This window comes from Trachypithecus francoisi, unplaced genomic scaffold (genome assembly GCF_009764315.1).
Source record: "Trachypithecus francoisi isolate TF-2019V2 unplaced genomic scaffold, Tfra_2.0 Lachesis_group3, whole genome shotgun sequence".
In the NCBI taxonomy this organism is placed as follows: Eukaryota; Metazoa; Chordata; class Mammalia; order Primates; family Cercopithecidae; genus Trachypithecus; species Trachypithecus francoisi.
In genome coordinates this window covers 55,246,374-55,263,318 of record NW_022681468.1, presented here as the reverse complement: position 1 = coordinate 55,263,318, position 16,945 = coordinate 55,246,374, and the positions used below count along the sequence as shown (strand labels likewise).

Sequence of the window (16,945 nt, the reverse complement as noted above, 5' to 3'; positions counted from 1 at the left end):
GAAACTTGTTTTTCCTGTTTTTAAGTTTGAAGAAGCCAGTCCTTTGTTCCACGTGAATTATATGCCATGAGATTATTTACACTCATTCTAAACACAAGTGTAAAGTTTCTCATCTAAGCTTTGTATAAAAAAATAGTAATTTGTATATGTAGCACCTCAGTACATTGCTATACTGTGCATGCAGCACAAGCAGGTTATCAGGACACATTCCTTAAAAGAACAAGGTTGGGTACTGAATGTAGATACATGAGATTGTTTGTACTGTATACATAAAACTTGGGCAATGATTTGTCAAACAATCATGAGCCAACACAAGCACCTGGAACTCACACCGTTAATGCCTGGACTTCAGCAGATGAACAAATCTGAGTTAAAGGTAACTTTTTAAAAATTACTCAAGGCCAGGTACGGTAGCTCATCCTTGGTATCCTAGCAATCTGGGAGGCCAAAGCAGGCGGATTGCTCGAGCTCAGGAATTTGAGACCAGCCTAGGCAACATGGCCAAACCCCATCGCTACAAAAAATACAAAACTTAGCCGGGCATGGTGGCACGTGCCTGTAATCCCAGCTACTCAGGAGGCTGAAGTGGGAAGATTGCTTAAGCCTGGGAGGTGGAGGGTGCAGTGAGCCAAGATCGCACCACTACACTCCAGCCTGGGTGACAGAGCGAGACTCTGTCTCAAACAAACAACAATAAAAAACCCAAAAGTATTTAAAAGCACTGACCCATCAAAAGACTGTCAGTGGTACCTCATTAGAACTAATAACCTGATTGGCCAGGCGCAGTGGCTCACACCTGTAATCCTAGCACTTTGGGAGGCCGACGTGGGCGGATTGCCCAAGCTCAGGAGTTTGAGACCAGCCTGGGCAACATGGTGAAACACTGTCTCTACTAAAATACAAAAATCAGCCGGGCGTGGTGGCGTGCACCTGTAATCCCAGCTACTAAGGAGGCTGAGACAGGAGAATCATTTGAACCCAGGAGGCGGAGGTGGCAGTGAGCCGAGATCACACCACTGCACTCTAGCCTGGGTGACACAACAAGACTCCACCTCAAAAAAAATAAAAACAAAAACAAAAACAAACTGATAACCTGAAAGGAATTTGTTAACTACTGAAACGTTTGAGCCTATAAAAACTGCATCTAGGCCAGCTCTTTTACAAACATTTTAATTTTGCTTTGCAAGGAAGAAGAAATATCACTGTTTTCAACCTGTGAAAATTAAAAAATGTGAATTCACCAAAAATAAGTTACTGTATTATAGGTAATGTATAAAGCTTTCTAAAAGTTAAGACCACGTATTTAGCATTCACAACAATCTTTTCCATTAATTGCAAACAGAAAGGCCTTGCAAGTTTAATATAATGCAGAAAGCAAGTTTGCCCAGCCCACTGCTCATGGGCTGCATATGGCCCAGGACATCTTTGAATGTGGACTAACACAAATTTGTAAACTTTCTTAAAACATTATGAGGTTGTTTTTGCAATTTTTTTTAAAGCTCATCAGCTATCACTAGTGTATTTTATGTGTGGCCCAAAGGCAATTCTTCTCCTTCCAATGTGGCCCAGGGAAACCAAAAGATTGGACACCCCCTCTGAAGTAAAGCCTATGTGCCACTTTACACTGGCTGATGGAGAAACAGACACAATCCAAGGTTCTCTCATTCTTGTCTGTTAGTAAAGACATGCGCAGGCAGCCTGAGGAATTAGTTAAGTCTTGCATCCCACACACGCACTCATTACACAGTGAAAGATTATTTAGGCAAGAAGCAACTGCTACAAACATATTTTAAAGTCACATTGCTCTTTTGGAGTTAATACATCTAAACTCTGAAAATATCGTTATGCAGATAGATCATGTCTCAGACGAAAAATGACTTTTTGCTGTACTTTAATGGCCTGCTACCTAACTGGTCTCAGGTTTAGCAAAGAACCGTGGAAGAATTGAGTAAGGGTCCAGGGCGGTGGAAGGTTAATCTTGGAGCTTCAGCCAGCAAATCCAGGCTCCCATAAATAGAAACGAGGATTTGCTCTGTGCCTATTGGCCTTTGAATGCACGTGGCAGTTGTTTTCAAACTGTAAAAATGAACAGCGAACAAAAATTTTCTTCCCTGTATCTTTATTTTTCTAAAATTGTTTGTTTAAATAACAGTACATACTGTGTAACAATGTTCTCAACCTCCTCCCATCCCAGCTGCCATTCCCATCGTGACTGGGGAGCTATGTTTACATGCATCCTATACTCTCAAAAATATACCCAGATTTCACACTGCAACAGATAAAATTGACTTGCATTATGCATATTTTCTAAGTCCTCACCTGTAATTCCACCCCAACTACAGTCACATTTATTGAACACTTACTATGTGCCAGGTACCTAAGTACATTACATGTATTTGATTAATTTAATATCCACAGCAACCTATTATGATCTTTACCTTGCATATGAGGAAACTGAGGCACACAGAATTTAAGTAACTTCAAGGTCACACAGCTAGTAAGTGGCAGCACTGGGATTCAAACCCAGATAATCTGGTCTCAGAGCCTCTGTGCTGACACTGTTTGCAGAATGCACGTGAGCAAAATATTATCGTGGAGATAATTTGCTCCACCATATTTTAGGTTTATCATTTGCAAATGATAGCATCTTGTTATTAATAATCAATGACTTAGAATGTATCTCACAGTTGATGGGGGCTCACTAGATAGTCACAGAACTTCACCAATACATAAGAACTTCAATGTCTTGAACAACCCCAAATGTCTAATGGTTTCAACTTAACTGGTAAAAATGCCTTGAGAATTTATTGCTTCCCTACCCAATATTATGGAAAGTAAAAACTTAGCTTTTCCATTAATTTTCAGTAAGATATTGTTGCAACAGTCTTCTTTATCTGTATTTCTATTAGAGTGAAGGAATTTATGGTATGAAAAGTGAATATTCTCCTCTAACAATGTTTATTATCAACGAATCAAAACTCTTTCAAATCCTGATGTTTCCTGAGAAAAAATAAAACCCAAAAGTCAAATACCTGGCCTGTGCCTACAGGACTGTGGGAAACAAAGCAGAGCTTCAGCCTTTGGAAGTAAAAATACCACTTACTCTACTGGAAAAAAAAAAAAAAAAAAACCTGCTTTGAAAAACTAATTAAAATGAGAAGTTTTAAGTGTCTCAGATGTAAAATCCTGATTATGTAAAAGGTACTTTCAAGGTGAATTTAATTTTCAGAACATCACTTGAATTAATTTAGCCTCTTAAATATCTGTCTTCTTTTCACAGAAGATATCAATAGTGGAGAAAATGTTTTATGAATTGTAATAACGTAGCTTTATGAATGATATTCAAAAGGCATATCAGAAACGGAAAGATAAACCAAATACAATTTTACAAGAAAAAAACTTGTTTTACTTACCCTGTGTTATCTTCTGAAAGTAACTCAGAAGGTAGGCTTATTTTTTTAATCTAATTTCGTTACCTTTAAAATGTGATTGCATTTCAAAGTAGATTCTATTTTAACAACTTCCTTTCTATAAAACATTTAAAGACAAAGTCAAGCAATGCCATCTACAGGGAGCCTTTAGAACAACAGATGTTTCTATAACCCATACTCCTCTTTAAAATACCTATAATCTGACATATCATATTTCACATCATTTAACAAGGAAATTTTCAAGAAAGGTAAGAAAAAATTAAAAGATATGCTGTGTAAAAAAAATTCCCTGCCGGGCGCGGTGGCTCACGACTGTAATCCCAGCACTTTGGGAGGCCGAGGCGCGCGGATCACAAGGTCACGAGATCGAGACCTTCTGGAGGCGGAGCTTGCAGCGAGCAGAGATGGCACCACTGTACTCCAGCCTGGGCGACAGAGCGAGACCCCGTCTCAAAAAACAAAAACAAAAAACAAAAAACAAAACAAAACAAAAAATTCCCACTATCATTCTGGATTAGTAGTTCTTACTTAAAAATAACCTAGACCAGGTGCGGCGGCTCACGCACATAGTCCCAACAGTTTGGGAGGCTGAGGCGGGTGCATTGCTTGAGGTCAGGAGCTCAAGACCAGCTTGACCAACATGGTGAAACCCCATCTCTACTAAAAGTACAAAAATTAGCTGGGTGTGGTGGCAGGTGCCTGTAATCCCAGCTATTCCGGAGGCTGAGGCAGGAGAATCGCTTGAACCCGGGAGGCGGAGGTTGCAGTGAGCCAAGATCGCACCATTGCACTCCAGCCTGGGTGACTGATAGAGAGTCTGTTTCAAAACAAAACAAAACAAAACAAACAACAAAGAAGTAATTTCATTTCCAACTTCACCAAACATGATCCATGGACCCTTGGTTGTAAACTGCGGCAGATTAAAATGCAAAGCTATGCAACCTCAGAGAGGTTTCAAGTTATAACTGGTGTACAGAAGAGACTCAAGTCATTGGAGACTAGACCTGCAACAATTTTTAACTGTCGAATCCCCCTTCCTTCTTGATTAGCATCACCTTTGCCTTCTGGGCCAGATTCTCTAAATTTTCAGATTATATTTATAGTCTATTTCAATTTTCAAAGCTCAGTTCTGTTTATTTTAAAACCTCCTATTTCATATAAGATTCCACATCGGATTCAAAATGGTTTTTTTCCGTATGTACTATAGGCCCACTCTATTCACAGATGGTTTGCTTTTTATATACTTTCTTCTTTCTTTGTTCTCTTCTCCTTGGGAAGTAGCTGCTAAAAGAGGTTTCCTTGTTGCAGTGGTTCTCAATTTAAGGCTAAACATTAAGACCATCTGGAACCCCTTAACAAAAATACTATGCCTCTGATTAAACTGGACTGGGATAGGGCCTGAGCATGGGTTTTGTGTGCTTTTAATTTTTCACGTGCAGCCTGGTTTGAGAAACACTGCCTTACTGTGGGATTGCAACCCTTTCCCTAATTGGCTATAACTGCATTCTGATAAGTGGTTTACCCGCTCCATTGTGCAGAAGCAAGCCACACTCGCCCAGAGGCCAAGGCATTGGCAGTCCCTTGGGATTTGGGAATTAGCTATGTCCTGGCTGAGGCCCAGCTGGTGGCATCACCTCATCTGTTGCACTTGCCTTTTAAACCACGTCATCCCCTCCTTCATGTTGCAGAAGTCTTCTAACCCTCAACTCATGAATCATTTCTCAGGCTGGCAGGGTGCATCTTCAATACCCCTCAGCCTTACAGTTCCCACATCACTCCTCCAATTCTATCTCTGTGCTTTGGAATCTGCTGCTGGTGCGTAAACACAAAGCCAACCAGTAAGAGAAATACTGGTCTCCCATACTTGCAAGCATCTTGAATCTCTAGTAACTTCCTCAGGCCTTCCTCCTGTGGTTTTGTTTTTTTCGAGATAGGGTCTCATTGTCACCCAGGCTGGAGTGCAGTGGTGCAATCATGGCTCACTGCAGTCTCAACCTCCCTGGGCTCAGAACCTCCCACATCAGCCTCGCTAGTATGGATGGGACTACAGGCGTACACCACCACACCCAAGTAATTTTTTGTATGTTTTGTAGAAACCGGGTCTTGCTATGTTGCCCAGCCTGGTCTCAAGCTCCTTGGCTCAAGTCATTTGCCCTACCTTAGCCTCCCAAAGTGCTGGGATTACAGGCATGAGCCACCTCACCCAGCCTCCTCCTGTGGTTTGTGAGTGCAGGTACAATCTGTTACCTCTCCACATTTGAAAGCCCAAAAGACTAAATTACATTCCCTAACAATGGACTCCTCCAAGAGAAGACCTCTTCCAGGGCTCCCCAGCTGTCTGTGGAATAGTGGTTGGTGATGGAGCATGTTCTCGGAACTGGCAGCCTTCAGTTAAACCCTGTAGCATTCACTGGGCCTAACCACCACTGGTCTTAGAATGTGAGGATTGGCACCTTATGACTTCAGTTTTGGCTTTATTCCAGAACAGGAAAGATATCCTATTTGACTTTTTTTTTTTTTTTTTTGAGACGGAGTCTTTCTGTCACCTAGGCTGGAGTGCAGTGGCTCCATCTCAGCTCACTGCAGCCTCCACTCTGGGGTTCAAGCGATTCTCCTGCCTCAGCCTCCGAAGTAGCTGGGATTACAGTGCACGCCACCATGCCTGGCTAGTTTTTGTATTTTTAGTAGAGACAGAGTTTCACTATGTTGGCCAGGCTGGTCTCCAACTCGTGACCTCAGGAGATTACCCGCCTCGGCCTCCCAAAGTACTAGGATTACAGGCGCGAGCCACCGTGCGGGGCCTATTTGACTTTCAATTACAAATTTCCTCTACAGTCAGTACTTAGGTGAGTTCTCCACAAGCAAACAGAGAGGAATGTATGCAAACATTTATCAAGATAAGGAATGGGAATAGCCGAACAGGAAGGGGAAGGAAGTCAAGCAAGAGTGTGATTTTGGCAAAGTTGCATAGAGGCTGACTTCAGGCTGATTCCTCCAGGAAATGAGTGAAGTTTCATTTTTCTGAACTAAAAGAGCTGGGTTTTCATATAAGTAAAATCAAGGGGGCAGTTCAGGCTGAAGACACACAGATAGTGTGTATTAAAAGAGGGCCAGGTACAGTGGCTCATGGCTAGTAATCCCAGCACTTTGGGGAGCTAAGGAGGGTGGATCACTTAGGTCCAGGAGTTTGAGACCAGCCTGGGCAACATGGTGAAACCCTGGCTCTACAAAAAATACAACAAAGCTAGCCAGGCGTGGTGGCACACCTGTATTTCCAGTTACTAAGGAGGTTGAGGTAGGAGGATCACCGGAGCCTGGGAGGAAAAGGTTGCAGTAAGCAAGACTGTGCCACTACTGCACTCCAGCCTGGGCAACAGAACAAAACCCTGTCTCAAAAAAAATGTAGAGAGAAAGCAGGAGGGCATAAAAATTGGAGGGTGAAAAGACATTTAAGTAACCTGGGTGGACTACTATAGTCAAGGTCAAACTTATTTTTACAAATTTCATAGTGTTATAAAACAAACTAAAAAGTGGTCATTTGTCCTAAGACATCATTAATAACAGCTAGCACTATCTGTACCTCACAAAGCACCATACATTTAGATTACACTGCCTTGCAAACTGCTTAATGAAATGCTAAGGGCAGTATGAACAAAGTATTTTGCGGGGGAACCCCAAAAATCAGCAATAGAAACTTTTAAGATTGAAATAAACCTGAAAAGAATGAACTGATTTCTTGACTTGTATCCTTAATGTCTCTAAATAGGACTGCTTTTGTTCTTTCTGGAAAGCAGTTAACTGCTTAGATGTTCACTTTCTTCAAAGGTATTTCTGAAATTCACAAAGTCACAAGGTCTCAAAAACAATGTTTATTTTAAGACATAAAATGTACCATCTAGCACCAATGCCTGTAAATACCAAAATTCTATCCGGTTACTACTCTTTGGAACAAATATGATTAAAGTCCTTGACAGATTATTGTATACGAGCAAATGGCTTCATAACATAAAACAGAGAGACACAGAACAAAAATTCATTTGGTATATACATATAGAACTACATTTGTAGTTATTCAAAAACCTTTCACTGTTTCATATAAACAAGTTAATACCAGTATTTTTAAGCCAGATTTTCCTGGAACATATACATAAACAAAAGTGCATGAGCCACGTAAGTGCATAAGCCTGAAACTGGTCTTTCTATTCTCACTCCACCATCAAATGAAAAATCTGTAAAGATATCTTTTGTTCCTCCAATCTTCTGATTTGTCTTCTTAGCAACTCATTACAATATAATTTACTGATTAAATCACACAGATATGTATGGTGGAGGAAAAGAAAACTTTGGCTAATATAAGTATACAAGACAATATCTCAGTTCTTAAAATTAAAAGAACATTTAAGTATTAACAATATTTTAAAAGAAATGAAGTGGAAAATACAAATGATAAATATTGTATAATTATGTACAAAATGAAAACCTGTTAAACTTTGGAGACAAACTAAAATTTACTAGTTTGAATTTAAAACATTATTATGTAATAGTAGACAGTTCTCTTCAGAAATTTATCTCTAGTTTCCTGTAAAAGGTTAAGTCAATCATGCTGGTTCACTGTTTTTGGCAGATTTTAGCCTCGCCTCAAAACCAATTTTTATTTGAATAACTGATTCCCAACATTTCTTTTAAGTAGAACTTGATGCTGAACTAAGTAACCTAAGCTAGATTCAGGGCCATTGGCAGGTAGGTAGGTAAGCAGGCGTTTTTCATATTGCAGGCAGCCCATTGTGGTCGTCATTTATACATCGGCTCTCTAAGGATGTGCCAGAAAAAAATCTGTGAACACAATCTTCCCATGCTGTATTCACATCTTTAGTTTACTCAGGTTGTTAGAGGCTTGGGTAAAATGATTAAAGGCTTCATGATGTAAATTTCTATAAGAAAAAAAAGGAAACTTAAAAGATTGATTTACCACAAACTATTTATAGGGTATTTAATAATGCCTAATATGCCTCATAACGCCTAGTATCCCTAACAGTGGTTACGTGCAATTCAAGTGAACAACCACGCATGTTTATAGATGGTTCCTCGCTGACACCTAATAAGCAACTGAAGAAAGTACAGATGCATTGGACATTATCAAAATTAAAATACTTGTGCTTCAAAAGACACACCATAGGCCGGGTGCGATGGCTCACACCTGTAATCCCGCCACTTTGGGAGGCTGAGGCAGCAGAGCACTTGAGGCCAGGAGTTCGACACAAGCCTGGCCAACATAGTGAAACCCAACCTCTACTAAAAACACAAAAAAATTAGCCGGGTGTCATGGCACATGCCTGTAGTCCCAGCTACTTGAGAGGCTCACACAGGAGAATCACTTGAACCTGGGAGGCAGAGGTTGCACTGAGCCAAGATCATGCCATTGCACTCCAGACTGGGTGACAGTGCAAGACTGTCTCAAAAGAAAAATAAGAAAATAATAAATTAAGAAAATAAAAGACACACTATCAAGGAAATGAAAAGACAACCCACAGAATGGGAGAAAATATTCACAAATCATGCCTCTGTAAGTGTCTAGTATTCAGAATATATAAAGAACTCTCACAACTCAAAAGCAGAAAGACAAATAAATCAATCTGAAAATGGGCCAAGCATGTCTTCTAAATACAGAAAAGATACCCAACATCATTAGTCATTAGAGAAATGAAAACCACAGTGTAGGGACTATCTCATATCCATTGAGATGGGTATAATTAACAAATGTTGGTAAAAATGTGGAGAAAACTGGCACCCTCATACACTGCTGGTGAGAATGTATAATGGTATGGTAGATTTGGAATACAGTTTGCAAGTCTTCAAAAAGTTAAACAGAGGTCCCATATAACCTTGCAATTCCTCTAAAATATTCAAGAGGTCTGAAAACGTTCACACAAAAATTTGTAGATGAATGTTCATAGCAGCATTATTCATCTTATCAATGGATGGATAAGGTGTGGTACAGCCATATAAAGGAATATTATTCAGCCACAAAAAGGAGTTAAATGCTAATGTGTGCTACAATGTAGATGAGGCTTGACAATACTGTGCTGAGTGAAAGAAGACAGGCACAAGAGACCACATAGTATGTGACTCATTACATATGATGTGCAGAATAGGCAAATCCATAGAGAGATTAGTGGTTGCCAGCAGCTGGGGACAAAGGTAACAGGGAGTGACTGCTAATGGGTAAGAGGTTTCTCTGTGGGGTGACGAAATCGTTTAAAAGTAGAAAGTGGTGATTTACACAACTATGTGAATATACTAAAAACCACCAAATTGTACACCTTAAAAGCGTGAATTTTACGGTATGTGAATTACATCAACTAAAAAACAGGTGGTTTTTTTTTTGCCAGAAAAAAAAAGCCTTTATATTCAGGAAACACAAAATCTTTATGCCTCCAAAAAAATTCTACTTTTAAAACTGCACAACAGCTTCAGTTAAAACTGGATCCCTTAAAGCACAAGTTTTAATTTTTTTGTATCTTTGGCACCGTGCCACATAAATGTTAATCTGAATAATCCCACTGCTGCTTTTTTACTTAGATTTAGTCCTAACACCTACTTCTGTTCCCTAAAACTGTTTTATTTGTTTTGACTAGAATTCATATAATCAGAAAACTTTATCACAAACATAATCAAAGATGATAGAAAAAAGTATGGGCTTATTGAATCTAGCATCCTTAATTCATAAAAGTAATCATCTCCCTGCCTTACACTAGTTACATATATCAAAGGTGCTGGGAATACAAAAATAGATGAAAGGGCCAGGTGCAGTGGCTCAGATCTGTAATCCCAACAATTTGGGAGGTCGAGGCGGGCAGGTCACTCGAGTCCAGGAGTGCAAGACTAGCCTGGACAACATGGCGAAACCGCCCCCCTACAAAAAAAATACAAAAATTAGCTGGGCATGGTGGTGCATGCCTATGGTCCCAGGTACTCAGGAGGCTGAGGTGGGAGGATCATTTCTTGAGCCTGCAAGGCAGAGGTTGCAGCAAGCCGAGATTGCACCGCTGTACTCCAGCCTGGATGACGGAGTGAGACCCTGTTTCAAAAAAAAAAAGGAAGAAGTACAATTCTTCCCTCTTTCTACAGGTTCAAACCCTAGGTGTCACTGAGGCAACCTGCATAAAATGTGATTATTATACCAGGTAAAACATGCACCAAGAAGGGGGAAGATACATAAATTCTACTTAGTTGAGTACATTTATCTTTTATGGACTCATTTGCCTTGCTATATTTCATTTTCTGTAAAAAATTTTTAATAAGGAAAAGTTCACAAAGGTAAGAGCTGGCATTTTAAAATCTGAGATAAAAGAAACTTATAAATAGCTAATCACTTGTTTGAGGTAATACCCAATTATTGAGCTATACAAATTACACCTATGGAAAAGCTGGAAAAGGCCTTTAAAAGAGAAGCCTGGCCACATATGGCGGCTGATGCCTGTAATGCCAGAACTTTGGGAGGCCGAAGTGGGCGGATCACTTGAGCCCAGGAGTTCGACACCAGTCTAGGCAACACAGTGAAACATGTCTCTACTTAAAAAATAAAAAAAATAAAAAAAAAAAAAAGCCTGGCTTTAGAGCAAAAACCCAAGGCAAGATAGATTAAATTATCCTGATACTAAAGTTAGTGCCTGAGTCCAGTGAATCATTATAGCTGTTTCTCTACATCAAAATCAATGCCCATACCACACATATGCCCTGAAATAGTGTCCAGCTGATGAAACCTCCTTGGAGAATGAAGAATTGAGAATGTTACTTACCGACTTTTTCTTTCTGATGTATATAATATGAATATCTTCACTTCGATACTCTTCATCATGTTTTTCCAAAGGAATTTCTTCAAAGTCAAAGTCTAGCTGAAGGAGCTATAAATTTAAGAAACATACTTCAAATTCAGTAATATGAACTGACCTGTGGGTAACAGAAGTCAGAATGGTGGTTATCTTTTTTTTTTTGAGACAGTCTCACTCTGTCACCCAGGCTGGAGTGCAGTGGTGCAATCTTGGCTCACTGCAACCTCCGCCTCCCTGGGTTCAAGAGATTCTCCTGCCTCAGCCTCCTGAGTAGCTGGGATTACAGGAGTGCAACACCACACCTAGCTAATTTTTGTATTTTTTGTAAAGAAAGGGTTTCACCATATTGGCCAGCCTGGTCTCGAACTCCTGAACTCGTGATCCGCCCGTCTCGGACTCCCAAAGCGCTGGGATTACAGGCATGAGCCACCACGTCCGGCCAGTGGTTACCCTTTGAGGAGTATGGCCTGGGAAAGGGCAGTGTGCAAACCTTCCAAGATCCTGAAAATGTCCTCTATCTTTATGTTGGTAATAGTCACCTGGGTGTATACACATGAAAAATTAAGCTCAGCACTTGACTGATAGGTATGCATTTTACATATGCTTTATCAGTAAAAGCTGTTTAACAGTACAAAATTTTCATTATGCATCATTTCAAAACATGAGCATTTTTCATATTCAAGAAAAACATGAAAACAAAAAAAAATTTTAGTATATGTTACCTGAGGCAGTTATATACCTGCTGTCTCATTAAACCAAAGTAGTCCTTTCAGCAGACAAAACTGCAGGCCTATATATATGTACCCTCAAAAGCGTACTCACAATCTGACAGTAGATAGAAATCTACTCACAATGTGATAGATTTGTGTCCATAAAAAGGGTCTGGGTTATCACTAGGGGAAGAAGGGTTGCAGATACATAAAACCCTATATACTATATTTGCAACTTCCTGTAAGTCTTTTCTAACTAATTCAGAACAAAAAGTTAAAGAAAAAAAAAGACCCTAAAAATAGACAGGTATCTAGGTTGGAGGTTTCATAAATATGTAGACAAAAACACAGAAGTAAAAACTTATCACTTGGCAACATGGGAAAACCCCATCTCTACAAAAAAATACAAAAAGTTAGTCGTCGGATATGGTGATACATGCCTTTTGTCCCAGTTACTTGTGGGGGCTGAGGCAGAAGGATCACTTGAGCCCAGGAGGTTGAGGATGCAGTGAGCCCTGACTATGCCACTGCACTCCGGCATGGGCTATAGGGTGAAACCCTGTCTCAAAACAAAAACAAAAACAAACAAAAAAACCCAACTTATCACCTGCACATTTCTATCACGTATTCTCCAAAGGTAATACATACATCATTAACATGGTCCCCAAAGGCAGCATCATGTGGAATAAACACTGAATACTGTTCTTAAAAAGGAGTGGCACCAGTATTATTTAACATTCTTCTGTAGCCATAGATCAACTAATTAGAAATGAAATAAAGGAAAAGATGAAAAAGGGGAGCTCTGCAGAATCATGGGCTGTGAAGATCCTTTCCTCAGCTTCACACAAACAATGTTTTCCCCCCCAAAAATTACCATAAAATACTTGAAGAGTCACATACAGCCTCCCTGAAGGGAAATCACTACAAAGATAATAGAGCACTTAATACTTACCTCAAAATATTTTTTCTCAATTTCTGGATTTTTTCCCATTGTTCGTTGTTCATAACAACATATAATACAAGTTTCAAATCCGCTGATATCTTTTAGAGTTTTCAGCAATGGCTCCAAAGACTATTTAAAAAAGAATATACTTTTTGTTTATGATTTAAAAATTTTTTCTACTCTAACAGTGGGTTGAGGAGGTAGAGGGATATTTATAGCTCCCCTACAATTTATCCATCTTTGAATCAATGCAACAAAGTACATGTAATTAAAGCTCTAGGCAGGTGTGGTGGCTCACACTTCTAATATCAACACTTCAGAAGGCAGAGATGAAAGATCGCTTGAAACCAGGAGTTCAAGACCAGCCTGGAGAATACAGCGAGAGACACCCCACCTCCACACACCTTACAAAAATTGAAAAATTAGCCAGCATGCTGGTGCACACCTATAGTCCTAGCTATTGAGGAGGCTGAATGGGAGGATTACTTGAGTCTCAGGGGCTCGAGGTTACAGTGAGCTATGATCACTCCACCACATTACAACATGTGTGACAGAGCAAGACCCCTATCTTAAAACAAACAAAAACCCCTCTGTAACTAACGACTGGGTTAGCTCCGCTTAACTAAACCATGTGCTGATTTCGGTTTCCAGAAAAAGGATTCAGACAACTGCATTTTGGAGTTCTCAAGGAAAAACAAATGTAATCAACTTTACTCAAGAGTTTAATTTTATGTAATTTAATTTGAGATTTAAATAATCAACTATTTACCCTACAAAAGTTAAATCTGACCCTAACTTGGTTCAATGCTAATTATTTTTAAAATAACTGATGCCCACAACGCTATACAAACTGATGCACTTTTTTTTTTTTTTTTGAGACGGAGTTTCGCTCTTGTTGCTCAGGCTGGAATGCAATGGTGCGATCTCAGCTCACTGCAACCTCCGCCTCCCGGGTTCAAGCGATTATCCTGCCTCAGCCTCCCAAATAGCTGGGATTACACGCATGCACCACCACGCCAGGCTAATTTTGTATTTTTAGTAGAGACGGGGTTTTGCCATTTTGGCCAGGCTGGTCTAGAACTTCCGACCTCAGGTGACCCACCCGCCTTGGCCTCCCAAGTGCTGGGATTATGGGGGGTGAACCACCGCGCCCGGCCCAAACTGATATTTAAAGCCAAAAACAATGAATTATTTACAACTTAATTCTCAATGTCATGGTTAACATGTTCCATGGGAACAACCAAGGGAAAAAGAGACGATTTTGGCTTTTCATAACATCCAATTGACAAGATCCTTTAAAATTTTTACAGAAGCGGCTAGTAAAATGCATGTAACACTTTTCTCAACATGCTTCACCAGGCCAGTATGTTAATGATGAGCATATATACAAATAGTCCGTGATGACTTTTATCTTTTCTTTACTGCATCAACTATAAGGCAACATCCCTTCACATGTTAAAATGTGAAGAAACGTGTGCTTCAGAATTCATGAAATATGGTTCATCTTCTAAATGAAGATATTTCACTCACTGAATACTTACCTCTTCATAGTATATGCAGTCGGCCATCAGTATATAGTCGGGTGGAGAAGGAAAGCCTTCTATTTCTTCCCCCCTTAAAAATGTCAAACAAATATTTCAATTGTTGTTTTAATAATTCAAAATACTCTTGTTTTATAAAGAACCGGAAAGTCCCCTTCCATCCTTTCAATGAAACGCAATTTAAAACAAACTACAAATCGATATCTTAAAACAAGCTGAAAGGCCATACAAACCATTTCAGTACCTTGGCTTGAACAGAACCAGTGACAAGATGCTTGTTCATATTAATATTCATCTTCAGCAAGTCTTGCAATTCCTCAAGATCGGTGACTACAACATCAGCCCTATAAAATAACGTCGACTGAGGTGTAGGCACAGGGGGGAAAACCTGTAATCCGGATTTCACCAGCAAGAAGGTGCCCCCACATCCCTCCCGCCAGCCAGCTCTTACCCGAGGGTAGCGGCCATGAGCCCCACGGCCCCGGTACCCGAACCCAGCTCCAGCACCGACCGCCGGCTCAGCGCGTGGGCCCCGTCGCCAGAAAACTCGGTCGTTTCCAGGTATTTAGAAAGGACAATGGCAGCGTCCCAAACAACGCAACCCACGCCGCCGGAGCCATACTGCTGTAGTCGTAGCACCGTACCATCCCGCTTCTCCAAAACGCGCACAAAGCTCCGCAGTGGGTCCTCCAGCGAGGACTCCGGCGTAGCCGCCATCACGGCCGGCAACAGAAAGCGGCGCGCGCAGGCACGTCACATCAACGCGCCCCGCCCCGCCCTGCGGCTCCGCCCCCTCCCCGCGGCTGAGTTGACGCCGCAGCGCGCGTGAGTTAACAAAGCCCCGAAGGCAGCGTTACCTGGGCGGGGCCGAATGTAGGGCCCCGCCTTTCCCGACGCGCTTGGCAGCCCCCTCGCTACTCTAAATCACACGTTTGGCTTAACGAAGAGGCCGTTTAAATCACTTTTCTAGACAAAACTACTATTATAATCTGCTCTTTAAAAAACAAAGCCAACCTCAGACTTTACCTAGTTGGAGACTTGATTTACAGAGTAGTTACAAGGCTTAAATGCAAGCAGCTTTCAAGATCCTACGAAAGATGGCTATAATCTTACAATCTTCCTTTTCAAGTTGCTAGTATGCTCCTAGTTTTTTGTATGAATTCATAAAAGTGGTTGCTGGAAGCCTGCAGCTCACATTTAACATTGAAGAAAAATTGTGTGTGTGTGTGTGTCTACAGGACTCAACAATCTCCCCCTTTGTTCCTTATAATGAAAACACATATTTTAAAAGTCTTTTAAAAATTAAGACTGGGGTGATTTATTAATCTTGTTAAGAACTCTGATACAAAGCACAGTAAAAGGCCACAGACCAGTAAATAAACAACGTGGCTTTTGGCTACTTTACAACTGCTGCTACAGCACTATCAGCAAAACACTCTTTATCACTTTGAACAAAGGCATCCAAATGGCAAATAAAAGTTTTACTCACTTATCTGATTAAAATATTTAATAAAGCTTTAAGTATTTGCTGGTTTAAATATTACCAATCTAAAAAATATATTTTAAAAAAATTTCAGTTAACATGAGATTTATAGAGAAAGTTACTAGGTGTTGAAGGCAAGGCAGTTGGTTCCTATGCCATAGAATTTTTTTTGAATTTATGAATTAGTAAAGTAGCAGATTGTATTATAGGCCTCAAGTCACTTAAATTTATATAGGTTATTAGCAGTATCTTTAAATATACAATATAAACAAAACTGTACATACATGGCATATTAACTGTTTTCCATAACAATAGGCAATTCATTAGCTAAAGACATCATAGTCTGCAAAAACAAAAGGCACATCTGAATGAGATACATGCCCTTTTTACCTCCATCATTGGGTTATGTAGTCTTTGATTACATTTTGACAAAATAATAAACACTTACAGTGCCATTCTATTATTTTAATCCTACTTTTCATTTTTGTCTTCAGCAGCAAATACCGGCATTTAAGACATGGAATTAAAGAGTTTAAGAACAGTTGGTGTTATTCATAATTCTCCTAGATGTAAAAACTAGAAGTAAAAACTAGAAGATGGTCAAAGAGGTTTAAAAATCAGTAACACCATATACCCTTCCCATATTTGTGTAAATTCACTGCCTTAAAAAGGCATCTATTACTCAAATTTGAAAAATTTCACAAAAGCACTATCCCTTTTCAGTGCAATCATGTCACTTTAAACCATATTTTTGCAGAGTTTACAGTGCAAATATAAATTCTTTATACTGGCCTTTTGGCAGCACTGAGGATCCAAGACAAGGCAATGCTACTGATCACCTGAGGATAATGGTGAAGGACTTTTGTATTTTTATTTTTCCAATTCTTAAAAGCTTATTTGATCAGTAGCATTTTTGTAAGAGCATTATTTGTAAAAAGTACTAAAATACTATGTCTTTTTTTGAATAAATTAAAAAAAAACTTTACAAATACCATTCCAGTGTCA

The 16,945-nt window shown here is 39.8% G+C and overlaps 1 protein-coding gene across 4 annotated transcripts; it reads right to left on the bottom strand.

Moving 5' to 3' along the window:
* Positions 1-7,280: 7,280 nt before the first annotated feature.
* VCPKMT (valosin containing protein lysine methyltransferase) lies at positions 7,281-16,689 on the bottom strand. Of its 4 annotated transcripts, XM_033188093.1 has the most exons (6): positions 14,909-16,689; positions 14,691-14,801; positions 14,458-14,530; positions 12,926-13,045; positions 11,231-11,335; positions 7,281-8,362 (listed from the first exon to the last, which is right to left on the bottom strand). In XM_033188093.1, exons 1-6 carry the CDS (start codon positions 15,172-15,174, stop codon positions 8,348-8,350), a joined length of 690 nt encoding a protein of 229 aa, XP_033043984.1. In that variant the 5' UTR covers positions 15,175-16,689; the 3' UTR covers positions 7,281-8,347. The 4 variants fall into 4 exon arrangements, with proteins under 4 accessions (XP_033043984.1, XP_033043985.1, XP_033043988.1 ...); XM_033188094.1 differs by lacking the exon at positions 11,231-11,335; XM_033188097.1 differs by lacking the exon at positions 12,926-13,045.
* Positions 16,690-16,945: the final 256 nt, after the last annotated feature.